This window comes from Fusarium oxysporum, chromosome II (assembly GCF_013085055.1).
Source record: "Fusarium oxysporum Fo47 chromosome II, complete sequence".
NCBI classification, from domain to species: domain Eukaryota; kingdom Fungi; phylum Ascomycota; class Sordariomycetes; order Hypocreales; family Nectriaceae; genus Fusarium; species Fusarium oxysporum.
Genome location: NC_072841.1, coordinates 4,341,425 through 4,366,778, shown reverse-complemented (window position 1 = coordinate 4,366,778; position 25,354 = coordinate 4,341,425). Strand labels below are relative to the sequence as shown.

The 25,354-nt window shown below is 48.3% G+C and overlaps 10 protein-coding genes across 10 annotated transcripts; 5 read left to right on the top strand and 5 right to left on the bottom strand.

Annotated features, from left to right (window-relative positions):
• Positions 1-302: 302 nt before the first annotated feature.
• FOBCDRAFT_18292 (Glyoxalase/Bleomycin resistance protein/Dihydroxybiphenyl dioxygenase) lies at positions 303-1,933 on the top strand. Its single transcript, XM_031174530.3, has one exon. It carries the CDS (start codon positions 452-454, stop codon positions 1,724-1,726), a length of 1,275 nt encoding a protein of 424 aa, XP_031051315.1. The 5' UTR covers positions 303-451; the 3' UTR covers positions 1,727-1,933.
• Positions 1,934-2,140: 207 nt separating this feature from the next.
• FOBCDRAFT_197476 (Ssl1-like-domain-containing protein) lies at positions 2,141-3,600 on the bottom strand (the record flags this gene model as incomplete). Its single annotated transcript, XM_031174528.2, has 2 exons — positions 2,141-2,981; positions 3,035-3,600. 2 exons carry the CDS (start codon positions 3,598-3,600, stop codon positions 2,141-2,143), a joined length of 1,407 nt encoding a protein of 468 aa, XP_031051313.1.
• Positions 3,601-4,263: 663 nt separating this feature from the next.
• FOBCDRAFT_18282 (chitin synthase III catalytic subunit) lies at positions 4,264-5,746 on the bottom strand. Its single transcript, XM_031174525.3, has 4 exons — positions 5,520-5,746; positions 5,426-5,461; positions 5,067-5,342; positions 4,264-4,999 (listed from the first exon to the last, which is right to left on the bottom strand). The coding sequence occupies exons 1-4, from the start codon at positions 5,547-5,549 to the stop codon at positions 4,451-4,453; spliced, it is 891 nt and encodes a 296-aa protein (XP_031051310.2). The 5' UTR covers positions 5,550-5,746; the 3' UTR covers positions 4,264-4,450.
• Positions 5,747-11,954: 6,208 nt separating this feature from the next.
• Positions 11,955-13,005, bottom strand: FOBCDRAFT_197474 (uncharacterized protein; the record flags this gene model as incomplete). The annotated part of the gene is made up of 4 exons (XM_059608872.1): positions 11,955-12,157; positions 12,275-12,428; positions 12,486-12,653; positions 12,727-13,005. 4 exons carry the CDS (start codon positions 13,003-13,005, stop codon positions 11,955-11,957), a joined length of 804 nt encoding a protein of 267 aa, XP_059466809.1.
• Positions 13,006-13,201: 196 nt separating this feature from the next.
• On the top strand, positions 13,202-15,642 carry FOBCDRAFT_18273 (and other transporter-domain-containing protein). Its single transcript, XM_031174523.3, has 5 exons — positions 13,202-13,447; positions 13,500-13,577; positions 13,631-14,113; positions 14,164-14,876; positions 14,933-15,642. The coding sequence occupies exons 1-5, from the start codon at positions 13,398-13,400 to the stop codon at positions 15,313-15,315; spliced, it is 1,707 nt and encodes a 568-aa protein (XP_031051308.3). The 5' UTR covers positions 13,202-13,397; the 3' UTR covers positions 15,316-15,642.
• A 106-nt stretch (positions 15,643-15,748) lies between these two features.
• FOBCDRAFT_216028 (uncharacterized protein) lies at positions 15,749-16,650 on the top strand. Its single transcript, XM_059609427.1, has 2 exons — positions 15,749-16,114; positions 16,166-16,650. The coding sequence occupies exons 1-2, from the start codon at positions 15,819-15,821 to the stop codon at positions 16,257-16,259; spliced, it is 390 nt and encodes a 129-aa protein (XP_059464231.1). The 5' UTR covers positions 15,749-15,818; the 3' UTR covers positions 16,260-16,650.
• Positions 16,651-17,602, bottom strand: FOBCDRAFT_216026 (ferroxidase). Its single transcript, XM_031174521.3, has 2 exons — positions 17,084-17,602; positions 16,651-17,028 (listed from the first exon to the last, which is right to left on the bottom strand). The coding sequence occupies exons 1-2, from the start codon at positions 17,438-17,440 to the stop codon at positions 16,774-16,776; spliced, it is 612 nt and encodes a 203-aa protein (XP_031051306.2). The 5' UTR covers positions 17,441-17,602; the 3' UTR covers positions 16,651-16,773.
• A 124-nt stretch (positions 17,603-17,726) lies between these two features.
• Positions 17,727-18,761, top strand: FOBCDRAFT_18255 (AP complex, mu/sigma subunit). The gene is made up of 2 exons (XM_031174520.3): positions 17,727-17,920; positions 17,975-18,761. The coding sequence occupies exons 1-2, from the start codon at positions 17,852-17,854 to the stop codon at positions 18,473-18,475; spliced, it is 570 nt and encodes a 189-aa protein (XP_031051305.1). The 5' UTR covers positions 17,727-17,851; the 3' UTR covers positions 18,476-18,761.
• On the bottom strand, positions 18,430-19,201 carry FOBCDRAFT_18253 (uncharacterized protein). Its single transcript, XM_031174518.3, has 3 exons — positions 18,912-19,201; positions 18,787-18,857; positions 18,430-18,735 (listed from the first exon to the last, which is right to left on the bottom strand). The coding sequence occupies exons 1-3, from the start codon at positions 19,153-19,155 to the stop codon at positions 18,622-18,624; spliced, it is 429 nt and encodes a 142-aa protein (XP_031051303.1). The 5' UTR covers positions 19,156-19,201; the 3' UTR covers positions 18,430-18,621.
• A 50-nt stretch (positions 19,202-19,251) lies between these two features.
• FOBCDRAFT_216022 (uncharacterized protein) lies at positions 19,252-23,356 on the top strand. The gene is made up of 6 exons (XM_059609426.1): positions 19,252-19,394; positions 19,475-19,565; positions 19,618-20,102; positions 20,155-21,733; positions 21,793-21,832; positions 22,015-23,356. Exons 2-6 carry the CDS (start codon positions 19,494-19,496, stop codon positions 23,190-23,192), a joined length of 3,354 nt encoding a protein of 1,117 aa, XP_059464230.1. The 5' UTR covers positions 19,252-19,394; positions 19,475-19,493; the 3' UTR covers positions 23,193-23,356.
• The last annotated feature ends 1,998 nt before the right edge of the window (positions 23,357-25,354 follow it).

Genomic DNA, 25,354 nt, shown 5'->3' with positions numbered 1-25,354 from the left:
ACCCTGCCATGACGGGCATGGCTTTGCTTTCTTACGCCGCAAACCCCATTGGTTCCCAGTTTCATTGAAACTCTGAAAGCCAACGAGGATGTTACCGATGGATATGACTGGTATGAGCTATCTCACGTTTATCCTGGCAGGCCTGTCTTGGGCCGTATAATGCCTTCTCCAGGCGGAGCCGTTCCGTGTAAGAAATGACAAAGAAACAAGCAAAACTTGTTGCTTCATGGTTAAGCCGGGCTTGAATCAAATTGGGATTTCTTACATATACTCGCCTGTAGCCCCCCCATCTCATCCGCAGCCATCAACTCAAGTCAGTTACGAACTTCCTGCATACCTAGCTTCTCGGAGCCACCACACGGAAACAATTTGACCCTAACACACAAGCCTCAAACAAACGTTTACTCTATTCTGATATCAAAGACTCACCCATCAAACCGTCTGTGTGTCAATGTCCCCTTCTGCCATTACCAACTCCCCTCCTCAGCAGGCAACTCAGCCTACTACTGTTCCTATCACTTCTGCCCTCGACCGAGCAGACAACACTTTTGCGGTTCAGCCGCCCCCTAACTTCACCGGCTATGACCACATAACCTGGTGGGTTGGCAATGCCAAACAGGCTGCCTCATATTACACCAATCTTTTTGGCTTCAAGCCCATCGCATATAAGGGGCTCGAGACTGGAAGCCGATACTTTGCCTCGTATGTCATTGAGAACAACGATGTCCGCTTCGTCTTCACCTCGCCTCTGCGATCTGAAGCTCATTTCCCAGACGATGAACCTATCTCCAAGTCGGACCGAAAGCTTCTCAAGGAGATGTACGCTCATCTCGAACGCCATGGCGACGCCGTGAAGGATGTTGCCTTTGAGGTTGAGAATGTCGACGGAGTATATCACAAGGCGGTTCAGGAGGGTGCTATTGCTGTTCAAGACCCCAAGGTTAGCAAGGACAAGGAGCATGGCTCCGTCTCCACAGCCGTCATTTGCACATATGGCGACACCACCCATACCCTCATCTCCCGTCAAAACTATACTGGACCCTTCCTCCCTGGCTACCGAACCTGGAAGAAGCACAGCGCCACTGTGTCTCTGCCAGATGTTCCCCTAGCCCGCATCGACCACTGCGTCGGTAACCAGTCCTGGAACGAGATGGACTCGGCCTGCGCTTTCTACGAGCAGTGTCTTTCCTTCCACCGGTTTTGGTCTGTGGACGATTCACAGATCTGTACCGAGTTCTCAGCTCTGAGCTCCGTTGTCATGGCTTCACCAAACAACATTGTTAAGATGCCCATCAATGAGCCAGCTCTCGGCAAGAAGAAGTCCCAGATTGAGGAGTACGTCATCTTCAACTCTGGACCTGGCGTTCAGCACATTGCACTTCTAACTCCTGATATTATCACTGCCGTCTCAGCCCTACGCGCTCGTGGTGTCGAGTTCATCGACGTTCCCCCTTCGTATTACACTGACATGCGCCACCGTCTCAAGACAGAGCGTCGCAACTGGGAGCTCAAGGAAGAATTTGAGACTCTTGAGCGTCTCAACATCCTAATCGACTACGATGAGGGTGGTTACCTGCTTCAACTATTCACCAAGCCGCTCATGGACCGACCCACAGTCTTTATTGAGATCATTCAGCGCAACGACTTCGACGGCTTCGGCGCTGGTAACTTTAAGAGCTTGTTCGAGGCTATTGAGCGTGAGCAAGCTGAGCGTGGCAACCTGTAAAAGGGATGTCTCTGAGATGGGGCATATCAATGAGGGGAAATCAAAATTGCATCACATATGCATATACATAACCATATTGCATGGGGACGATTCAAGGAGAATCAAAATTTCGTGGAAGCATGAGACGAGTTTGCGATAGCATGTCATTATTGCAACACTGGACAGGGATACACCACACCAGTGCCTACGAGCCATTTGCCCATGGGATACTTAGACTGAAATGAAATAAAACTTGACAGAAACTTTAGTTCCTAATGCGCCACTTCGAGGTCGTTATTTGCGATGCTTACTCACAGTATTTATGACATGGATGAATGTTGCCTCGTCTTTTGTTCGCTCCTGGGATTTCAACCTCCCTTCTCTCTTAAGCCACACATAATGACACATAGTTTTACACACATACAGTCTCAACCTCTATGTCATTACAACATCACCGTTGGTATATGCAGCTGTGCCGTTCGGCTCACCCGATGAGGCAGCGGCATCTGTCTTAGATAATAAGCTCTGGCAGCCCGGGCAGTTGTGGACAACCTCATGGGCAAAGACGTCACAGTCGATGCAAAAGTGTTGTCCACACACTTCACATGCATATCGCCCGCTTTCACTGACGCCCTTGGCTGTCTTTGGTGCGCCACTGTCTTCTCTAGACTTATCGGGTGCTTTGCCCTTTGGTGGCTCAGGAAATGGCGCTAAGCATGAAAAGCAGGCTGCAGAGCGGCTGGCTTTAGTCCAGGGCACTTCAACCCAGTTCCGTAACGGGAAGAGATGATGATATGAGCGGGCAAGATGAGTCGATAGAATAAGGGTGAGGTCACAAGCTGGACACTCAGCTGGGATGCGGCACACACGAGCGCCGCAACGGGTGCAGAGATATCCCTCTCGGAACGGCCGATTATGGCACGCGCAGTAACTTGTAGTCCCGTTAGGAACAAGTGTCCGGGACGGGAAGCCCATCATGAGAAGACTGGCTGTGCTCTGTTCAGCCGTGCGTGTCACAGGGGGTGTCGTGGCTGCGAGGAAAAGTTCGCGGAAATGGACCTCGTCCATCGCGATATTGTATTGTGACTCATCACCGGCATTCGTTCGTGAACACAGATCAGCGCAAATAGCGACCTGGGCGGAAAGACCGACAATCGAGACACGTATTCGATCCGTGATCAGGTTGCCAATGGTTTCATGGATATCGCCCGGGTCACTCGATAGTAATGCGCCATAGATAATGAGTACTTCTCGTGTGCCGTGAGAAGGCGCATGGCTATAGCAAGTCAGTTTGACTGTTCCTCCATCGTGGCGCAGTTATAAACTCACAACAGAGCTCCTCGACACATCTCCAGAGCGTTCTGCAAGCTTGGGTTGCCTTGAGGATCTTCGTTCTCCAGCCCTTTCAGCTTTTCCAAGTGTTCTGTCGGGTTTCCTCCAACATCGCTAATCCTCACAGCAACACCATCTCGCATACCAATGATTCCTAGTTGAGAAATAGGATTTTGTTCAAAGAACTCTCGCACAAAGGCAGCCGCGTAGCTCAGCATGAGGCGATACCTTGTAGGTAGCAGATCCTTCTCGGTCATAGCGAAGGACATATCCAGCACAAGCACCATATGCCGAATAATTCCTCTTTGTAGGGGCGTCGTATCGCGTAATAATCGCTTCCGCTTCTCAGCCTCAAGCGCTGTGAGACTCAGTATTCCGTCTTCTTCCTCTGGTAGATTCGTCTCCCAAGTTCGTTTCGAGACTTCCCATGCTCTAGCTGAGTCGCCTTTTCTCGATTTGGCAGTTTTTCCTTTCGCCGCTTGAGGATCGTCGTCTGTGACGCGGTGATCCATGAGATCATCATCCGACATGTCGGCGACATACTCGCCGTCAGAGTCGGCCATGGTCGTGGTTGTTTAGGCCGTGCTTTGATCAGAAGACGGAGAGGCCGAGAGCGGTTTTGTTTATAGAACAGAGTTGTAGAGTCGGAAGCAAGCCGATGGCTTGCTTTGGGAGCGGTGTTGGTTGAGAAGGAGAACAAAGAAAATGTTGATGATGGTGACGGAATCAAGTTCACAAGGCTGAAAGAGGTTGGCAGCCTTGCCTAAGAAGATCCACCTTGAAGTTTTAGAGTTGATCACCTAACCAATCGCGCAGTCGCAGGAAGAAGCTTGGTTAATCGGTGGAGTATGGCGGCGACCAACTGCTCCAATATAATAAAACATCACGACATGGCATGTTATTCACATAGCTGATATTGGGATAATGTTAACAGTTCATCCAATTTAATTTAACTTCGATTTCTTATGCATTAGTCGCTCATCAGGGTATAACTTCGAAGTCGAAAACTAATAAATACTATATACAAGCTGGCGCGTAACAGGTCACTCTACGACAGCATGTAGAACCAAACAACCCAACAACTGTTCTTAAATCCAGGCCCATTGGCAAAACTGCAACGCGATCCTCCTTTCATATCTCACCATGAGTCGCAGATAACTCTTCTTGATGCAAATACCCAACCATCGGTCTATCAAGTTGCGTCGCATAAATGGCCCTACAACTCAAATGAAAATCAACTTCGTTTTACTCCAGAAAAAATCGTATTCGTCAACGTGTGTACGTCGTTCGACCGTGAGCTCGGCCGCCGAGTGTAATGAGGGATATCGAAACCGAAAAAAAAAAAAAAAAAAAAAAGATACGCCACTGAACGCCGTCCCAAGAACAATACCGCCAAAATGCACATGTGCCGCATCAGGGGTAGGTGTTGGTTACAGGCATGGGCCAGTCGTCCTCAGTAATACTGGACCAGAAAACCCAAACCATGATAACAGATAACAGGGTGAAGAGCGTCTGGAAAAGGGCGCCATCGATCTTTCCACTCGTGCCGTCGCAGATATACTTGCTGATCGCGTAGTTGAAGACCTGACCGATGGCAAAAAGAAGGGCTGCGGCGGCAAGATAAATCATAGGACGCGTCTCGCCCAGAATTCGAATTACAAGGATAGCCTCAAGAACAAGGAAGGCGACGAGGAGGATTAGAGGGACAAGTTGGTAAAGGACGTAGAGGGCGATGTTTCGGTTCCTGGGGGCCTCGTAGCTATCGTCCCAGTAGCCAGTCCACGAGAAGCCGGTGTCGAGGGCGATGTAGCCAGTTCCAATAAGCAACAGAAGAGCCGAAATGGCAATTAGGGCCATCGAGAGTGGCGTTCCATCGTCGATGATCTGATAGCCAACAACGGCGTTAAGCATTAGAATCCAACATGTGGCAATGATCATGCCGATATGGATAGCAGAGAAAGCCTGATCTTGTCAGTACACTGTGAAGCCAAAGAGAATCAGAAGAAAAGGGGAGGGGTCGCGGTCTTACAATTCTCACGGTGCTATTCAGTGGAAACTCTCCTACTGAAAAGATCTCGCATATACTGATGATGATGTAGCCGATGAGAAACATTTGCATCTCCCTTCGACCAACGGCAGCCCGCTTCTTCTCGGATCGCAACAGGAGAAAGACGGCGGTAATAATGGCAGCTCCAGCGAGGAGGATTGATCCCAAGTTTCCAAGATGTCGCCCTCCACTCAGGGAGATACCCGTGAGCTCGCAGCCTCCCCAGTTGCCATTCTGGTCGTGGTTCTGGGACAGAAGCTATCGACGATCAGTAAGGTCCCCATTGTTTCCGACTCCACATGACGATGTATGGCGTAGGTAGGTAGGAAGGTCGGACATACATTACAGACTGGGAGAGTCGAGTCTCTGCAAAAGTCCTGTTGTACATAAATTAGAACGTGAACTCTGTTGAACGACAGAAAATCGAGGGCGTACATGAAAATTTCCAAATTCGGTAGACCCCATCGTGATTGCGGATGCGAAGCTCCTTGATCAAAGGGTGCATCCACAAGCAACCACAATTGGGGAGAGTAGAGTAGGGTTGAGTTCGAGGTTGGAGTCGGCCGAGCAACAGGATTACAGACAAAGGAAATTCGGGAGGACGTTCAATCGTATAGGTTTCGTCGGATTTTCGTACAGATAAATCAAAGATGAAGATGTAGAGTAGAAACAAGGAAAGAGGATTTTCTCGACCCCTGGTCAAGCGAGTGTTCGTGCGGTGGTTGACTTGACGGTGTCGTTGCTAGGACGGGGCTGCGGGTGGCTGGTGGAACGGCAAGCTGTAATTTCGCGGTGTGTCCAGCTCCTCAATCGAGAATGTAGAAATTTGCGACAAAGTCGGAGATGCTGCAGGTAACAATTAATAATAAAGCTGTTTTCGTGAGAATAATTCTGATGCAAGATGCAACATCCAAAGCAGGTCAGATCGTGACGTTAACGGGCTGATTGATACAGGAAGAGCTGGTTTGCATACACGCACGCGAAAAAGAGGCGGCGAGAGCCAATATAACATAACGACCCAGCAGGCCTCTAGCAGGTTTTTGGGTAGTCTCAGCGATGGAGGACACCCAGTTCCAGGGTCGCATCACATTGAAAGCCCCGTCTACGCCAGGCCAGGGCAGGCGAGCAGGGAGGGAGTCTGCAGGGTTTCCTTGGATGACAAGTTCCAATTCGTTCCGTTGGTCAAGTTCGGTAGCCTTGGCCCGTGTTCCCTAGGCTCAAAGGTACTTCTGCTGATGACTCTCTGTTTCTGTTTCTGCGTCGGCTTCTGCATGTTGTGTTGTTAAAGTGGCCCCACGCCTACGCTCACGGGCATCAAGATGCGGGCTCGCTATTCCCCGGTCACTAAAACGCAGGTACCTACTGCTAAATGGCCGCTGAGTGGCTGTTGTAGCGGGCTTTTGAGTAAACGCTAACATGTTTGCAGTTAGTGATTGGCTCGGATGATCAAATTGCGATGGGCCACGCTTGATGAAGCCGGGGTCAATGAGATTGCTGTTGCAGGCATGAGGCAACCTCTTCTCGTGCTCTGAGTTGATAAGTTAAGTTGAATCGAGCTTGCTCACAAAACGCACGGTCTGTTCGAGAGGGAGGGACTGAAGGGTGGAATGGCATCATTTGAAGTCAAGTATCCAAGCCTAGACGAGTCACAGGTCGAGCTGTTGTTGAGTGCAAGATTTGGTAGACAAGTTTGAAAGGGAGATTCAGATAACGAAAGGCATGTTTACTTTGTTTGTTTGTGTTACGCATTCTCGTATCGGTGAATAGTACCCAGACTGGCATAGGGCTTTGATCTTCCAGCGTCACATCCCACCAATCGACAGCATGTCTGGAGGGTACCTCATAGAGATGTGAGAAGCACCATGCAAGTCACGATGTGGGTGGATGATAGATGTCAGTGCACATGAACTCATTTACGATACAAACCAACCACCCCTCAATTTGATCTTAAATAACTCGATTATAGCGTCTATTTCTGGCTTGCATCGGCCGTCTTGCATCGCGGGCTTCCGCATCTCATGGTTCACATCATCATTGGTCTCTAACTTGAGTACTGATGCCCTCAAACATGACGCTAAATGCTGTGTAAGGATATTGAAGGCGGGTCGTAGTGCAGCCGTTTCGTTTCACTCGTCCAATTGCGGCCTAAAGCAAATTACAGTCTTGGCATTGGCTTTTTGGTGGCGCTTTATGCTCAATGCTCAAATCTCAATATCAATGATCTTCTCTAACAATGAATCACTTGCATGATTCTTGTTGCGAAGCGAGACGACTCCCTTCGCCTTTACCCCATCCTCTGCTAAGTGGTCCCATCCCTCGCTCCATATGTGGAATATAGACGTTGGTCAAAGCCCTATAAAACTCATGCCCTGCTCAATATGTGCTCGATTTATTTTATTCTAGACTTGCCCTTGGCCCAATGACCCAATGACCATGTCTCCCTTGAGCTGCTAGCACGTCCCCAAACTTGGAAGCTCAAATTGCCAAGAGATTTCTGAATGCCCGCCACAGCCGGCCAAGGAACTTGTGCGAATACTGGTCTGCTTTCAATTCCATCTCATACATCGTTGCCACAGCCTTTTAGAGATCGACAACATCGGCCACGTCGTACATGTGGCCCACATTCTATTCTTGCTTCCAGCTTCATCGATATTCATTCCAGTTTCCTGCTTGAGTAACCTTTCCACCATTTGGGCTGAATCCAGACCCCGAATCCGTGGCTTTTTACATCAGCGTGCAGCTGAGCGCTGAGTTGGTCAGCAGCTAAACTTATTTCTCCCTAATTGATCGTCTGTGCCAGCAGACCCTGCTTTGTTTCAGAATCACGACAAAGTTGCTTCATCGACTCTTGGAGATTTCCAACTTAATACTGTAATTGGTGCTTCAGGTTTTCAACGTCTTGTTTCAGGCCTGTTTTCAACACCGCATTGCGTAAACCGACCTAGGGGTTCAAGAAGACTACTACACCTTTCTAATTAGGAAACAATAATAATTAGTCAACGAGCTTGCTAAGCTCAACTGAATTATCCTAAACTATCCTAAACTCGTCTAAACATTTCTGTCACTTGGGGTCCAAGTCCCTTGTTTTCATGTATCCCCTAGATACACTCCGTATGTGCTATATCCTAACCCAGAACTTACCGATGTGATGATCCCTTGACGACTAAGGTCATTCATGCATGTGGCGCAGCAACATCCATGCTCGTTATCTTGTGGCTGCATGTGGTACGTCTTAACCGTCCTTTTGAAGTGATGCCGTGGCTACAGGCTTAATCGGTGTTCCTGGGCTTGATACGTGTAGTGTTGACGGCCAAGGGGCGAATCTTCTTATCTTCCGGAAACTAGTTCCTGTCCTCCAGGGTCCTCGACTTCGGTATTAGCAATACGTACTACCGTTAAGTGCTATGTGTAGTTGAGTTGGTACACATTCATGAGACAGTTTCTGTGTCCGTCAGAAATCCGAAACACTGTCCTTATCTAAGCAGCTATTAGGCATTGTATTATTCCAGTTACTATAATAACTAGACTCGTTATCAGCTTGGATACAATTGGGATATTCAAGAAAATTTGCAACACTTTATACAAGAGTACAACAAGATAGGTATAGGGTATCTGACCAAAGTACATAGCTCAACTTACAGTTATGAGAAAATAAAACTTATGAAGTTAAACAGCATGTAACTACTGGCATCTACATCGGTCAGTCCTGATAAATATCTCATGTGTGCGGTGGTACTCATGGGGCTAAGATTTTTTATCTGGAATCGCGGATCATATCTGACGAGTGAATACAATCATTGCATCGGAACTACAACACACGTACAGTATTTCAACCAGTGGTATTTTCGATCAAACTGTCACACAAAATGGCCTAAATGAACTGTCGCAAGGCCCGAAAATGCCGAAAGGTTGGCTTGAAAGGTATACTAGAATGGTACGCCAGAGGGTCATGGATGTAGTTACATGAGCTATCACTACGAAAAGCCTACGAGAATCACTGTTCAAGTCCTATATGCCCCTTGTAAAACCAACACTTGAAGCAATTATATTTGAGCTGCTGAAGAGCGTGTGGATATATATAGACACGAGACGTTGGGTGATATCAAGTTGCGATTTTCAGCTAAACGCCTGCTACCCAAGGGGGCACAAAAAAGCCGAAGGCAGGAAACATAAATATGCGTACGAAAAGGTACTTCAGGCTATCTAACCTTAGCCTTTAGCTATATCTACTATGAGGCTGGCGGTATTTCGCAGTTATAGAGCACCCCTATCAATGGAACAGATGAAGGCAAGAACTACCACGAGCACGCAATGAACAAATAGCAAACGAGACGAAACACGAAGAATATCGCATAGCATCAAGTTTAATCATATAAATGAGGTCGGGGTTGCTATTTCTGTTGAATTGATTTCTTTTCAGAGGTCTAAAAACACCACGACCCATCCGCAGGCAGCAGAGCCTGGCTGGGGCAATTGCTTCTGCGACACAAACATCAGTGGCCACCCCATTCCAACTACAAACGTCACTGACGATGATTTATAAGAGATTGTGATCATATGTATATACCGAAGATGTTCCTGGTACGACAAGATCGTGTTATTCACATATTTCATGTCCGTTAGCCTGCCAGACTCATACTTGAGTGAGCCTCTGAACAGCCCGACACAAATCACACGGAAGGTTATATTGGGAATTCGGAGCTCGGGGTGGAATAAATTACATGAAATCATGATGGAGCGTTCTCAGCCTCTTCTCACAATCCATAGGTCTACCTTCCTTACTTACTACATTCTTGCTCTTGTTACTGATCCTACTTGTAGCTAACTAAAAGATCTGGAATGAAGTTCACAGAAGTGAGAGTCACCACATCATATTTTACAAGTAGTTCAAGATTTCGGTTTGTCCATGAGGGCTTCCATGCACTTTTATAATTCACAGGTTATGCTTGTTGTCCGAAGACTGTGATTTGCTCAAGACAACTGCACAATATCTCTCCCATTATGCCCATTATAATAAAGGAAGATATATCTCATCAGCGAAGATATATGCAAGCATGTGAAGAAATACAGGGTTAACAATGATCATATTTAATTCCTATATCTTCCCTTCGTATGCTTGACCAGAGCGAATGCATACCTATTCATAACACGATATGCACGATTACTACGAACCCAGGTCTCATCTGACAATAGGCTGGACCCTGACATAGAATCACGCGACTAGTGGAACAAGGGGGCCAATGTAATTCGCCAGTTTGACAGCTTGTTTTCAAAGGGTCGGTCAACATCAGATCGTCGTGTTTTAATCTTTCAACCTTGCTACATCCTAGTGTACGATAGCCCATCATTGAACTTGGATGTATGAACTTCCTGATAAGCATTGCCCATTTAAAGCAAAGGTTCGTATTGCTTTCGAAAATCCGTGATTAGGCTATAATATATCAAGTCAACAACTTTTGCGAAATCTGCAAAAACGAACATCTCGCATTTGACAAACTCGATTATGGATCCTGTCCTGCCCCACAAGAGTCAATACCTGGAGATGGAGTGACGTAGTTTGGATCCACCACGAGTCAAGCGGGCCCGCCAACATCAATATCTCAAGAAGACGATAGGCGGAAGACCAAATCACTGCGAACCTGAATTTACCCTGGACTTTTAGTTGTGTGAGTGGAACTCGAAGAATATTGAGATTTCAGTCTTCCCTCTTTGCGATAGCGTATTCTATGGTGGAGGACCAAGTACTTGATAAGTACATCAGTTCTTATATGTGCCATGAAATCTGGGGGTTACTTAGTATGCGGAGAGAATATCCTCGTGAACATTGACTTCGTGGGGAAATACCAACGATTAGAACCGACCGCTTTTAATATTGGATCTTGGTTGCAAACGTTGTGTGAGCTGCCTCAAAGACTCATGACAAAAGACGAGAGGGGAGCCAATGGCTCACCTGTTCACGAACACGTCTCAAGTTGCAGATGAGGATAAAACAAAGCGCATGAACTGCATGTCCTGCCAGGAGGGAATTACTGGAACCTGCATATTTCCAGCTTCCCGCCCACAGTCACACTCGAGTTCCAACTGAATGGGTAACAAGGCATGTGACTGGCTATGCTTGCACAGCCTTGGATGCGATTACGAGTCAGATCTAGCAGCGCTTCATCTGACTTGTCTCAGCTGAGGAGAGATCTTTTCAGAGTGGCATCCTTATTTTGCTCTCTATTGATTGAGAGAAACGGTGGTTTTTATCGACGAAGCTGCCTGTGAACCCCCACTATGGCTGTCTTGGCTCTATAACGCGTCCACACACCCCACACTTCACGATAGTTCGAAATGACCTACGACGGACGGCAAGCTTGCCAGCTTGCCCCGAGCGTCTATAGTAAAAAGCGTGGAGAAGTGCCCGCTTGTGAACGTGGAGTCTCCTAGACACAGTCTCATCGAGTTGACAAACTGGAAGCACGTGAAGGTACTGTATCCGTAAGACCGTTGAAATTCAGAGTTTAAGGCTGGCAGAGATGAGCCATTATTACCCCTGAGAAAACGGTAGAAATTGAAACTGGATAGAGCGAACTGACTGATGATCATGCAATCAGGCAATATTAGAGATTGGGTAAAGTGGAATCGCTACTGTACTTGAGATAGAGTAGCGAGTATGGAGATCAGATACAGACAGCCCAGTCAGTACAGTGCAACAATTGGATGCAATGCAGTAATTAGAGATCCTCCATCTCAATCTGACAGCCCAGGCCAGGCAAACGCGACCTTGACTCCTGAAAGCCTCCCCTGAACGGCAAACTCCCGTACATACTATTTTCCAGCAGCCGTCCCCTTGCTTGCTCTCGATCGAGTTTTAGTCGTCGACTTGTCCTATCCCTCAAGTTGCTGCCCTTCCTTCATCTTGAACAGCATTTTCTTCTTCTTTATTCCCCCTTCGTTACCAACCTTCATCCTTATCATCAAATCACCTCCTTTCGCGCTGTTTTCCTCACCCATAAGTCGATCATTCCTCCCCCCCAAACGTATCGCTTGCACATTTTCGTGATCGCTGCCCCTGCTGCTGTCTCGCCTGACTATTATTGAAATTTGTCACTTGGTGCAGCAACTGTCCGCTTGAGGTCCTATCCTGTCTCAATCGTGGTCATCTGCCTATCGTCCACTGCACCGACCCCTAGCCAGCTACAGCTTACCTCCGCGTGCTGCACTCCAGCTTTTCCCCAGCTGCGACCCCATCCTAGGCAGTTTGATCTTGTCTAGTTCGTTCTGTTTCTGAAGATCGTTCATCAATTCAGCCAAAGGGCCCATGACAGCGCTTTGCTTGCCGATTATTACCGCGCATTCCGCCTGTACCGCATCTCAACCTCACGCACACGCAATTTGTCCAAGGTCACTCCAAAGTACCTGATCCCCAAATCTACGCTGCCGAGTGACGCAGTTTGAGCTACCACCAACCAGGGGTCCCAACAAGCCCAGAAGAACAAGGCCTGATACAGCATATCTCAACTGACTAGGAACCCACCTCACACGCCCAATTGAGCCCGCGCCCCAGTCAGGTATCACTATCTTTTGCTGTGTTCACCAGTCAATCTTTTTTTTACCCATTGAATCCTCCCATAGACGCCGATAGACCCTGATTCCGTACCGTCCACACCCCGGTCACCCGACCCCATCTTTCCCATTCCCCTCCGTCTATCGCTGGGCCGTTCAAGGTGCCGATGACCTCGTTGTCTCTCGGCCTTTCCCCTTCTCTTTCCGTACCTTTTACCTTCAATCTCTCTGCAGACGGGCGCTGCTGCTTAACAGCCCCATCTTCCCAAAATTCCTCCCTCAAAGTCTTCACGTCTTCCCTCAAACATTCCTCTACGGACCCTTCGTCCTGATAATCAACAATACCAAGACCCGGATTCACAAGCGACGTCATTGCTCGCGTCCCGCAACGACCACGATCGTGACTACGACGACGATAGCGACGATAACCGCCAACACCGCTCCGACGTTGCCAAGTCTCATCGTCGCTCGTCCTATTCTGGCTCCGAATCGTCGTGGACCGACACCGGCGATATTGGCGAGCAGCTGGCCGACGAGCACGACCCTGTTCGTCTACAACTCTCTTCAGACGTTGAGGACGAACTTCTGGCCAACGTTCATCGCCGACATCCCAAGCACGGCAACCAGAAGAGGGTTCGCATCCAGGACTCACATCACCACCGTCATTCTCAGTCGCGATCTGCCCTTATCAACAAGGAGGCTATCGAGGTTCCTAACTTCAACCCCCCAGGTCCCTCTCGCGCTGAACGCGTACTCGGCGCCATCATGGCCGGACGTACAGGTTCAATCCATGGCCTAACAGGCAAGGCCTTGATGTAAGATTATGCACTCTCGTCACTTGCAATGTCATAGACTGACCTTTACCAGCTACTTCACCAGTATCTTCGTATCACTCGGTGTTTTCCTTTTTGGATATGATCAGGGTGTCATGTCAGGTATAATCACGTAAGTTCTAATGCCTGTTGAACTCGTTTTGGGTTTGACTAATCGATTACCAGTGGACCATACTTTATGGATTACTTTGATCACCCTTCCAAGGCATACGTTGGTACTATGGTTGCTATCTTAGAGATTGGTGCATTCATCACTTCCCTGATGGTCGGTCGCATTGGCGACATCATCGGTCGAAGACGCACCATCTTCTACGGGTCTTGCATCTTCTTCGTCGGAGGTGCTCTCCAGACTCTGGCTACTTCCATGCCCATGATGATGGCTGGACGTTTCGTTGCCGGTTTCGGAGTTGGCATGCTCTCGACCATTGTTCCTGTTTATCAGTCTGAGATCTCGCCCCCTCACAACCGAGGAAAACTAGCATGTATTGAGTTCACAGGAAACATCGTCGGTTACTCAACATCTGTCTGGGTTGACTATGGCTGCGGCTTCATTGAGAGTGACTATTCTTGGCGCATTCCTCTTGGACTGCAATGTTTCATGGGTGCTCTGCTTGGGCTCGGCAGTCTGGTCATTGTTGAATCACCTCGGTAAGTCAATCATATTTGGTATGTGTCGAAATGGCTTGCTAATTTCACAGATGGCTTTTGGACAACGACCATGATGAAGAAGGGATGGTGGTCATTGCTAACTTGTACGGAGGTGGCGATATTCATGATCCTAAGGCTCGAGACGAGTATCGCGAGATCAAGATGAACGTCCTTCTTCAACGCCAAGAAGGCGAGCGAACATATAAGGACATGTTTCGTCGATACAAAACCCGAGTTTTTATTGCCATGTCCGCCCAAGCGCTCGCCCAGCTCAATGGCATCAACGTCATCTCCTACTACGCACCTTACGTCTTTGAGTCTGCTGGTTGGGTTGGTCATGACGCTGTCCTCATGACTGGTTTCAACAGTCTCACCTATCTTATGTCAACAATTCCTCCGTGGTACCTAGTGGATCGTTGGGGTCGACGCAAGATTCTTCTTTCTGGTGCCACAGCCATGGCCATCTCACTATCGCTCATCTCTTACTTCCTCTTCCTCGACATCAAGTGGACTCCTCGATTGGTTGTTCTGTTCGTCATGATCTACAATGCCGCTTTTGGTTACTCATGGGGACCTATCCCCTGGCTCTATCCTCCCGAGATTCTCCCTCTTAGCATTCGATCAAAGGGTGCCAGTCTGTCGACAGCAACTAACTGGGCGGCTAACTGGCTTGTGGGTGAGATGACGCCTATCCTCCAGGAATGGATTAAGTGGCGCATGTATCTGGTTCATGCATTCTTCTGTGTGGCCAGTGTTGTTATTGGTAAGTTCTTTTGTCATGTCTGAGCTGACACGATCGCATTGCTAACATATTATAAGTATACTTTATCTACCCAGAGACCTGTGGCGTGCGCCTGGAAGACATGGACTCGCTCTTTGGAGACGCCAGTACCGTTGCTGGTACTCCTTCGTTACACGGCACTGAAACTGGTTCTTTGATGAGGGCTGGATCTCCTGTAGGATCCTCTCGAGGGCTTATTGGACCCTCATCTGCTATTCCTGGACTTTCCCTCGACCCCCCTGCGATCGATGATGACAGCAAGTCCCAGATGCAGACCGGCGGTGATGAACGAAGTATTGGTGGCTGGCTATCAAGAGTGGTCGGACGAAACAGGTCCGATAGTGGCAGCAGTGCGCAAGGTCGGTATGCTCCTCTTGGCCAACAAGAAGAGGGCCGAGAAGGCCGACGTGATGACTATTGATGAAGTCTTTTGGAGTTTGTCTATAAGAATAACTGCATATAGATGGCGCACAAGGCGCAGGATGCGTTACCGCCAGGATAAGATAGCGCAACGATCGCCTTGAAGGATATTGGAGTCACTTGATGGGAAAGAATCAATTAAATGTGCCAGGGTCTAAAGGAGACTTACGAAACGAAGGTGATGTGTGTGTTTTTGGATGAGGATCGCTGCATTTCTTTGAAGATCTATGGATCGATATATTTAGACCGAATTTTCATGGAGTTAGACGGCTGATAATGGCCTGTATATCATACATAATGAGAGAAGCGGCTTGATACAGATAAAGAAGTAATCATGTTGAAGAAAGTGTTGTCGCCACTCCGGAGTAAGGTTTTGCTCTCTCACAGTTTACTGTCATGAACTCGATTTGTTCCATGATAGTTAAAGTGGGCCCATTATAACTTCTCACTCATCGTAACTGGAACACGAATGGCATACAAACTGTCTATCCAAATTCTGCAAGCATGGCTACCCCGACCGAGATAAGACATGCTTATCGACATCTATATCGAAATCTTCTCAAGGCAGTGCAATACGCAATTCCTGCTCGCTTCGTAGCCCGCGATCAACTCCGGAGGGCCTTTCGCGAGCCAGGTGCCACATATGATGGACGGGGCATCAAGCGAACCATATGGTTTCTCCAGGCGGCAGCGAAAGAGAAAGGACTGGAGCATAAGATCTTGAAGAACTTATTGCGAGTCCGGCAGATGAGATACCGGAAAAAGGATTACTCGGCTTATGATCCGTTGAAATATGCAGAGTAAGTCTGAATAAATTTTCATGAGTGAGCTAGTGCTTATGTCGCGATTAGACAGGAGATGAAGGAAGCGAATGCGACTGCGTATAATCATTATGATATGACGGTCGCTATGCTTAATAAAACTATGGGCATCTGTCTCCGTTGAGATTACTTGAGGCTCCCCCAAGTTTATGCGAAGAAGAGCAATCCACTAAGCCCAGGACTCGCCTCGGAAACCTACGGTAGCTGAAGTTCTTGGAATACGGACACACAGATATCAAGTTCTCAGACAAAGAAGGAACAGAGGTACGGATGCGTATTTTGCCATCAAAGGCCTGAGGTACTATAGAAGCTCCTCTAGCGGCTCTTCATCGAGACGATGAAAGGGACATGTACATCAACTGTACTACGTACACGAGGCACAAGGAGTTGTATGGTTGATGGCAGATCTTGGACGGAATAACCGGCAATTATTTGCATACGTTCTGACATGGGCATTCCCAATTCCCCGAACAGAGAGACCTTAAATAGTACATGTACAATACATTGAACATAAATCGCAATCCTCACTAGGCTAACCGAAGCCCTCAACGCCTTCATAAATGCTTTTCCTTTGTCTGTGATGGTCTTCTCCTTCAACCATGCTTGCTGGGTCTTTTATCGGCATTCGGGAGGAAGCTCTACTCCTCGCTCGGAACGTCTATGTCAACACCAAGCTCCTCAGAGAAAACCTGGTTTAGGCTGGATCCATCACGAACGTAGATCCAGTCACCCACAGCTGTGCCCTCTTTCTCGTTCTGGCCCTCGCCAACGAGGCACCAGTCGTAGCGCTTAGGGCCAGAGATGGGAGACGACAGCCAGATCTGCTTATTGGGGGGCTGTTTGTTGATGATGTATGTGCCCTTGTCAGGCCAACTGATGCTGAGGACTCCAGCCTGTAGATAAATGTATCAGATGGGGTTGGACGATGATCGCATCAGTTATACGTACTGAGAAGTCGACGTCGATGTCTTCTCGCTGATCCTGGAGTTCCTCAAACTTCCCGACAACATTATCGAGGTACTCGTCCGCAAGGTCATGGTACTCTTGCTCCGTAATATCGGCCACAACAGCATTCTGATGGATCTCTTCGGCTTCGTTCAAAGGCTTGGCAGGATTCTCCGTATCAGGCATGATACCCCGTTTGATGGAAACCGTAGTCGAGAAGCATTTTTGCGAAAGGGTAGATCGGATGGAAAGGTGTGTGATTGCAGGAGCGATACGGAAGCTTGAGCGGCAGATGGGTGTTGAAGAGCGGATCGTTCGCGAAGCCAAGCGGGAAGCTTGAAATGCGATTTGTCGGGACATTTTGTTTGTTAGAAGATCAACTTTCAGAAATTGCGTCCTGACTATAGTATTGAATGGTTAGAAAGGGCCCGTAAATGAAAACCAGAATAGCATTCGCGGTGACGAGCTCGGTCAATTGCTGTTATTCAGAAGATGAACGAATTGAAGCAACCAAGCTCCCCGCGGTCTGGATAAGTGCAGCTGCCAGGTGGGACTGACCAATTGCACCATGAATTTCGTCAGTGGAGGTACGTACCGGGATTGCAGCTCCCGCATCCCGTCATCAGCTCCGCGTCTTCATTACAGACACATGCCCCACCATCTACCGCTTCAACCTACCTACAATACCATACGAAACCCAAACCTTGCCTACCTACACTAGGTCATCTACATTGATTCGAGTGAGGGAATGAAGAGCGCCTGTCCTTCATCATGATAAATGCCTTTCTGGTCTTCAACGGCCAAGGTCAGCCTCGTTTGACCAAGTTCTATACCCAATTGGTATGCTTTGTCCCCCTCCAGCTTTGTTGCCAGAAACTCAGATGCGCCTCATAGGAAACGAGTATACAACAGCGCCTTATCTCCGAAATATTTACACTCGTCTCGAATCGACCGGCCGGATCTTGCAACTTCCTACCCCTTCCACCTCTGCTCGCCGCTTCGGGCACCTCCCACACCTCCTCGGAAGAACAGAACGATGTTCCAACACTAGTAACATATCGCAACTATGCGACCCTTTATTTCATCGTCATCTCCACATCGACCGAATCGCCGCTTGCCCTTATCGATCTGATTCAAGTCTACGTGGAGGCCCTTGACAAGCTCTTCGAGAATGTCTGTGAGCTGGACTTGATCTTCAACTTCGAAACCCTGCACTCTACCTTATCGGAAATGATAATAGGGGGCGTGGTAATAGAGACAAATCTGGATCGCATTGTCTCAGGGGTAAAGGCGCAAGGAACGGTCGCGAAGAGACCTGTGAACGAAGGCAGAGGACCTACTGGTCTGGGAAGTGGACTTGGTATGGGTGCCAACTTTGCTTGGACTGGGCGATGAAGGTTACGACTATTCAGAGCGACGAATGAAATGCATGATAGAGCGGATTACAAGATGTGTCTGCCTGTTGAGATATCCATATATGTTTCGACTCTACGAGACTAACGCCCAACTCCAAGTATTGAATAATATACATAAAGAATACACTATTTTGATTCTGGCTCGTCCTTTGGGGGATGGAAAGGCGGCGCATCTGGTCGTCGTTCGTATCGCTTCTCGGGATCGACTGTGCCGAATAGATATTGTGTCTTCTTACGAATCTAACGATGGCGTTAGTAGTTCTTGGTTCTTCTATAATCATATGTACGAACCTCTTCAGAAGGTTTATACTTCTGACCCCACCATTCGAACTCGGAGTAGAAGCAGATCCAGATCAGTGCAGCTGGAACTTGAGTTAGATAAGAGCCCGGAAATGATTGCATGAGAATAATCTTACCAACAATCGTCAGGAGCTGAGCAGTCTTGACAAATTTCACCCATCGCGGTGCTCGACTTGCTAGGATAATGCGACGTTTGTACTTCTTCTCAAACCGGAGTTGTTGCTGGACAGTAAGTTGCTTGAAGTTCGGAGGCCACACTTTTCGGGCCTTGTAAGGGTTGGTTGCCACCGTCAGAGGAGCCTTCTTGAGAAGACTATCCTTTGAAGATGAGGCCATACGTCTGATCAGCGTGGGAAACATTGTGATTAAGTCGCTTCCGACCTCGAGTGACTCAATGGTTCAAGACATGAAGCTTCGCATGAGGAATGTCGTTAGTGTTGGAGAATCTCCAATAGGCGCCACATCACCGCCACAAAAACCGCCCACTCACTAGCCACCTTGACGCACTACGAGTGTGCCCCGCGATTTTCACCCCTCCTTCTCAAGTCCGATTCAATCCCTTCCAAACAGTGACTCAAAAATTTCCACGGAATTTCGAAGTGCGTATTATTCACTCAACCTTCATATTTCAACATACTATTCAGGGGAAAAACTGACAATATTTTCTCTTTCTTCACAGGTCTCGTCCATTTGCGACTATGGCTTCTACCGATTCTGTTCCCAAGGCCATGGAGGCTCTCAACATCTCCAAGACCAAGGAGCTCAAAGGTGCAGGTCCAACTTCCTTCACCGTTTTCAAGTGGCCACTCTAACTATGAGCAGACCGAGAAGCGAGACACTCTGGTCGCACTCGAGAAGAAATATCAACAGAAATGGCAGGACGACAAAGTCTTCGAAGCTAATGCACCCACCACGGATGAGGTGCCTCTCCACTCCATTCCCGCCGCCGAACTTCGGGAGCAGCAGCCCAAGTTCTTTGGATGCATGGCCTACCCTTACATGAACGGAACTCTTCACGCTGGTCACTCTTTCTCTGTCAGCAAGGTTGAATTCGCCGCTGGTGTTGCACGCATGCAGGGAAAGCGAGCCCTCTTTCCCATGGGCTTCCACTGCACTGGTATGCCCATCAAGGCTTGTGCCGACAAGCTCGTCGACGAGGTCAAGATGTTTGGCCAGGACTTTTCGGGCTACAAGGATGATGAGCCTGTTGTCGAAGAGAAAGCCCCCGTTGTCAAGCAGATCAAGGAGGATATCACCAAGTTCAAGGCTACGAAGGGCAAAGCTGCGGCGAAATCTGTCAAGATGAAGTAAATAGAGCTTCTGTCCTCGAAATTTCCAACTTACTAATACACCTCGCAGGTACCAGTTCCAGATCATGCAAGCTATCGGAATTCCCACTGAGGAAATCCACAAGTTCGCTGACCCTCAACATTGGCTCCAACATTTCCCTCCCCTGTGCAGGGAAGACCTGACCAATTTTGGTTGCCGTATCGACTGGCGTCGATCTTTTGTCACCACTGATGCTAACCCTTACTACGACGCTTTTGTTCGATGGCAGATGAACCGTCTCAAGGAGCTGAATAAAATCAAGTTCGGCAAGCGATACACCATCTACTCTATCAAGGATGGTCAGCCCTGTATGGACCACGACCGATCTGAAGGCGAGGGTGTTGGCCCCCAGGAATACACTGCCCTGAAGATCAAGGTTCTCGAATGGGCTCCTAAAGCTGCCGAGGCCCTGAAGGGTAAGCTCCCGGAGGGTGCTAACGTTTACAAGATCGCGGCTACTCTAAGACCCGAAACTATGTATGGCCAAACTTGCTGTTTCGTGGGTCCCAAGATCACCTATGGCGTTTTTAAGGCCAACGACAATGACTTTTATGTCATGACGGAACGTGCCGCACGTAATATGGCACACCAGGGTATCTTTGCTACCGAGGGTGTCGTCGAGAAGGTTGCTGATGTCCTTGGTTCTGACATGGTCGGCACTCTTGTTGATGCTCCCCTCTCATTGCACAAAGAGGGAGTACGTGTCTTGCCTATGGAGACTGTTCTCCCTACAAAGGGTACTGGAGTTGTCACCTCCGTGCCATCTGACAGTCCTGATGATTTTGCTACTGTGACCGACCTGGCCAAGAAGGCTGATTATTATGGGATTCAGAAGGAGTGGGCTGAGCTTGAGATCTTCCCCATTATCGATACACCTAGTTATGGCGACCTCTGCGCTCCTTTCCTGGTCAAGAAGCTCAAAATCGCTTCTCCTAAAGACACGAAGCAGCTCGAGGAGGCCAAGGAGCTGGCGTACAAGGAAGGCTTCTACCAGGGTGTTCTGAAGGTGGGCAAGTTCAAGGGCGAGAAGGTCGAGGTCGCTAAGCCTAAGGTCCGACAACAAATGATCGACGCCGGTCAAGCCTTTGCCTACTCTGAGCCTGAGCGCAAGGTTGTCAGTCGATCAGGCGATGACTGTATCGTTGCTCTTATGGACCAATGGTACTTGGACTACGGCGAAGAGTCATGGAAGAAGACTGCACTTGACTGGGTTGAGAATGGCCTAAACACTTACACAACTGAGACCAAGAACAGTTTCGAGGGTGTCCTGAACTGGCTGAACCAGTGGGCTTGCGCTCGAACCTACGGTCTCGGCTCCAAGCTCCCTTGGGATCCTCAATTCTTGGTAGAGAGTCTGAGTGACTCGACTGTTTACATGGCCTACTATACCATCGCCCACCTTCTACATAAGGACATCTTCGGAAAGACAAAGGGAAGTGCCAATGTTGGACCGGAGCAAATGGTTGACGAAGTCTGGGACTACGTCTTTTGCCGCCAGGAGCTCAGTGACGAGATACTCACAAATAGCAAGATCCCCAAGGAGACCCTGGAGAGCATGCGCCGCGAGTTCGAGTACTTCTATCCTCTTGACGTGCGAGTCTCGGGCAAGGTGAGTCAAGACGTGTGTCTTCACTAAGCTATCCTGAGACTAATCAACGTGTTACACAGGACTTAATTGCGAATCATCTCACATTTTTCTTATATTCCCGTTTGTTACCCTTTTCTTCTTCTTTTCCTGTTTCCTGGCTTTCCCCGATTTTCCCCGTACTTTTCTGAGTTTTCCTGAATTTTCCTGGACTTTCCTACATTTTTCTAGATTTTTCTGACTATTTCCTTATTTCGTTTCCTCTTTTCAGGCAAATTTAGTATCTTTTGACTAACACTTCTTAGATTTGGCCCTATTCTCTCAAGAGTACTGGCCTCAAAGTATCCGCGCGAACGGTCATCTAATGCTCAATGGCGAGAAGATGAGCAAGAGTACCGGTAACTTCATGACTCTCCGAGACTTGACAGAGAAATACGGTGCGGACGCTTCTCGTATTGCTCTTGCGGATGCTGGCGATGGAGTCAATGATGCCAATTTTGAGGAGGATGTTGCCGATACCAACATTCTCCGATTATATACTCTCAAGGAGTGGTGCGAGGATATGGTTCGAGACCAGGATCAACTTCGAACTGGTGAGTTGAATTCGTTCCAGGATGCCTTGTTCAACAACGACATGAACGCGGTTATCAAGGAGGCTGTTGAGCAGTATGTCAACACCAACTACAAGCTGGCCTTAAAGGCTGGTCTATATGAGTTGACGAGCGCTCGCGATTTCTATCGAGAAGCCTGCGCAGCAGCCGGCATAAAACTGCACCGCGATCTTGCCCTCCGGTATATCGAGGTACAGGCTCTGCTGCTGGCGGTCGTTGCTCCCCACTGGTCTGAGTACATTTGGCTTGAGGTGCTGAAGAATGAGGGCACTATTCATAATGCTCGATTCCCCGAGATTAAGGAGGTCGATGCTTCCCTGTCGGCGAAGCGTGACTATGTACGAAACACTGCTTCCAACGTCAACTCGGCGGAGGGTCTGCAACTGAAGAAGAAGGCCAAGGGCAAGGAGACATCGTTCGACCCCAAGAAGCCTAAGCAACTCACAATCTTTGTCACGGACAAATTTCCAGCTTGGCAAGCGAAGTACATTGATCTCTTGAAGGAGATGTGGAACGTGGAGGCTAAGTCAGTCAACGATAAGGAGCTCAATGGCAAGATTGGCAAGATGGGAGAAATGAAGAAGGCCATGCCATTTGTGCAGAACCTCAAGAGACGACTTCAGGCCGGTGAGCCAGCGAGCGTGGTCCTGGAGCAAAAGCTGGCATTCAACGAAAAGGAGACTCTCCTGCAGATGGTTCCTGGATTGAAGCGAACTAGCGGCCTGGTTGCTTGCCACATCATCTCAGTCGAAGAGGGCAGCAAGAAGGGAACCAACCTCGGAGATGGAAAGGAGGTGGAGCTTTCAGTACCTGCAGCCGAGCATGCAGTCCCTGGACAGCCAACATTCCATTTTGAAAATGTTGAGGCTTGAATGTAGGAGCTAAGAAAAGGAGATGATCTTGCTTGTTGTCAACATAGAATGTATAACACGGGGATGCATGCAAACGGTTGAGGTTACGTGTTCCTGCATCAGATGTGTGTACTGTATGTGGATCGATAGATCTGTGTTTTGAGTTAAAATTGGAAAAGTCGTCGATCAATTATACTAGAGACGGGCTTGCTTTGTTATGCCTGGCATAATTGCTGTGATTTGGATTCTGATCTGGGTTGAGCTTGACGAACCCCATGTAAGCCTCCCCCTTCGCCTCGACTCGCCTCGATACTCGATACTCCGTACTCGATCCAGTAATCAGGATTCTTCGGTAGGCTATTCTTGTCCGTAGAACTCGGTGCGCGCCTACGCTTACGCAGACATCACGTAGTGCTTTGCCACTATACATACAGTAAGCCGACAAAGTGGCAGTGATAGTGACGAGATTCGATAATAGTCATGCGGTGATCGTGATAGTTCCGGTACCTATTGTCAAGTTGCAAAGTAGGATTCCAGAACTTGACAGAACATGGTTGAGCTAACAAGGTTGACTCAAATGAGACAGGGGTAGTCGATAGCATCAACGAGGCGAGAGAAGAGTTTGGTGTATTGCATGGTTCGTTTCAACGACATTTAATGTAAATTTACTCATGTCGAAACAGACAGTCTGACCGAGCTTCTAACTTTGGCTTTTTTCTCCGAGCGCTACATGAACAGGGCAGGGGGCAATTGTTAATTCGATATTGAATATTTCCGTCTGCATCTCCAGTTGGTCTGTAACAAACCCCTGGGACCATATAATGGATGATGAATGCTATCGAGAAATGTTCCGGGGCAACAAGCAGTAATAATAAACAAAAGGGGCCCGAAAGCTTGTTCATGCAAAAATATGGAGTTTTCTGGGTCGGTTAAAGGAGACAAAGATTGAAGGGGGGATATTCAGATTCAAGGGACCTGGTCATCATCACTATACCTGAGCACTCTCCTCCAACCGTTGATTCAGATTAAAATATGGAATTATGGATACATTCACTGATGGGTTCCATCAATTGCGCGTCGTGCGCGGTGTGGTAGCGATGCAGGCGACGGAAGCGGTAGAGGACGGGAGACAAGCCAGACTGCATGCCGAGGGCAAGCTAGCAAGAAGCCGGCAGGGGGAGGGAGCTTGATTTTCTATGGAACCACTATAACCGCACAGGCCATTCATATTCGCTGTTTTGCTGGGGTTTCTCTGGTCTAAGTGACCGACAAAGTTCAAGGCAATCGATCATGATGAAGCTTGTCGGAATGTCCGCGCTGTTTCGTTTTAATGCAATACGCGGTAAGGAAACGATAATAGAGTGAAAGTGGCTGGACGATCATTCCTGTTTATTCCCTCTCCCTCTCCTTTTCCCCTTGACTGGTGGTTTTGTGGTCGCGGTTAAGGCCGCAGCCTGGTCTGAGCTGTTTGATTCTGCTTGCGCGTCAGAACCACAATTAAAAAAAAATCCAACACAGATCTACAGATTATTAGTCCGAGCCGCAAAATACAATCCTAGCACTTGGTCCAGCCGCAAGATTTCAGGGCACAGGCTAACAGGGCACAGGGATATGGTGGTCTCATCTGCAACTGCGGGAGAAGGGGGAAATAGGGAATACCGGCAGCCGCTATTTGCGCAGGTTCCTTGTATTTGCATATTATTCCGTCCATGCTTTCCAGTATTAACAGTGAGCGGCTGGTTGGTGTTGTTGTACAACGTCTCCAGTTATCTTGTGGTTGTTTTTAGAAACATTCTCTGGCAAAATCGAGCGGTTTTTTTCTTCTTTATTTGCCTTGGTCTGGAAAGCTTGCGCAATCCGCCTCCACCATCCCCAAACAAACTAACCCACGCCCAACCGCGACCATTCATGAATGTACCCTGATCCTCAAAGGTTTAGATACAGTGCAGTATACACATAATCAAAACTTGGTTGCGTTTATGACGCAAGTCTCTTGTTGCCCAGTGAAACCGTGTAGGTTTATGGAACTGCACAGCTGATCATCTTGAGGCCTGTTCCTGTTTCCGTGAATCTCTAGAGGTTGGCGTCGGCTGGCTAGGCTGGACCTGAACGTTCTGCAGTGCTGTTATGCGTAGCTGGCTGTCTCTCCCGTGGTGTGCATCCATCAAGTCAATATCTTGTCG

What these genes read in the sequence shown, in the direction of transcription:
- FOBCDRAFT_18292 (XM_031174530.3), top strand. Translation starts at nt 452, where the DNA reads ATGTCCCCTTCTGCCATTACCAACTCCCCTCCTCAGCAGGCAACTCAG.
- FOBCDRAFT_18282 (XM_031174525.3), bottom strand. Translation starts at nt 5,549, where the DNA reads ATGGGGTCTACCGAATTTGGAAATTTTCAT. An exon ending in CGACTCTCCCAGTCTGTAAT is followed by an intron (nt 5,343 to 5,425) that starts GTATGTCCGACC and finishes GATCGTCGATAG; the next exon opens with CTTCTGTCCCAGAACCACGA. An exon ending in TGAATAGCACCGTGAGAATT is followed by an intron (nt 5,000 to 5,066) that starts GTAAGACCGCGA and finishes TGACAAGATCAG; the next exon opens with GCTTTCTCTGCTATCCATAT.
- FOBCDRAFT_18273 (XM_031174523.3), top strand. Translation starts at nt 13,398, where the DNA reads ATGGCCGGACGTACAGGTTCAATCCATGGCCTAACAGGCAAGGCCTTG. An exon ending in CTAACAGGCAAGGCCTTGAT is followed by an intron (nt 13,448 to 13,499) that starts GTAAGATTATGC and finishes GACCTTTACCAG; the next exon opens with CTACTTCACCAGTATCTTCG. An exon ending in TGTGGCCAGTGTTGTTATTG is followed by an intron (nt 14,877 to 14,932) that starts GTAAGTTCTTTT and finishes ACATATTATAAG; the next exon opens with TATACTTTATCTACCCAGAG.
- FOBCDRAFT_216028 (XM_059609427.1), top strand. Translation starts at nt 15,819, where the DNA reads ATGGCTACCCCGACCGAGATAAGACATGCTTATCGACATCTATATCGA. An exon ending in GATCCGTTGAAATATGCAGA is followed by an intron (nt 16,115 to 16,165) that starts GTAAGTCTGAAT and finishes TGTCGCGATTAG; the next exon opens with ACAGGAGATGAAGGAAGCGA.
- FOBCDRAFT_216026 (XM_031174521.3), bottom strand. Translation starts at nt 17,440, where the DNA reads ATGTCCCGACAAATCGCATTTCAAGCTTCCCGCTTGGCTTCGCGAACG. An exon ending in ACATCGACGTCGACTTCTCA is followed by an intron (nt 17,029 to 17,083) that starts GTACGTATAACT and finishes ATTTATCTACAG; the next exon opens with GCTGGAGTCCTCAGCATCAG.
- FOBCDRAFT_18255 (XM_031174520.3), top strand. Translation starts at nt 17,852, where the DNA reads ATGATAAATGCCTTTCTGGTCTTCAACGGCCAAGGTCAGCCTCGTTTG. An exon ending in CCAAGTTCTATACCCAATTG is followed by an intron (nt 17,921 to 17,974) that starts GTATGCTTTGTC and finishes TGCGCCTCATAG; the next exon opens with GAAACGAGTATACAACAGCG.
- FOBCDRAFT_18253 (XM_031174518.3), bottom strand. Translation starts at nt 19,155, where the DNA reads ATGTTTCCCACGCTGATCAGACGTATGGCCTCATCTTCAAAGGATAGT. An exon ending in TCAGCTCCTGACGATTGTTG is followed by an intron (nt 18,858 to 18,911) that starts GTAAGATTATTC and finishes CTCAAGTTCCAG; the next exon opens with CTGCACTGATCTGGATCTGC. An exon ending in AGTATAAACCTTCTGAAGAG is followed by an intron (nt 18,736 to 18,786) that starts GTTCGTACATAT and finishes CGCCATCGTTAG; the next exon opens with ATTCGTAAGAAGACACAATA.
- FOBCDRAFT_216022 (XM_059609426.1), top strand. Translation starts at nt 19,494, where the DNA reads ATGGCTTCTACCGATTCTGTTCCCAAGGCCATGGAGGCTCTCAACATC. An exon ending in AGACCAAGGAGCTCAAAGGT is followed by an intron (nt 19,566 to 19,617) that starts GCAGGTCCAACT and finishes AACTATGAGCAG; the next exon opens with ACCGAGAAGCGAGACACTCT. An exon ending in GCGAAATCTGTCAAGATGAA is followed by an intron (nt 20,103 to 20,154) that starts GTAAATAGAGCT and finishes TACACCTCGCAG; the next exon opens with GTACCAGTTCCAGATCATGC.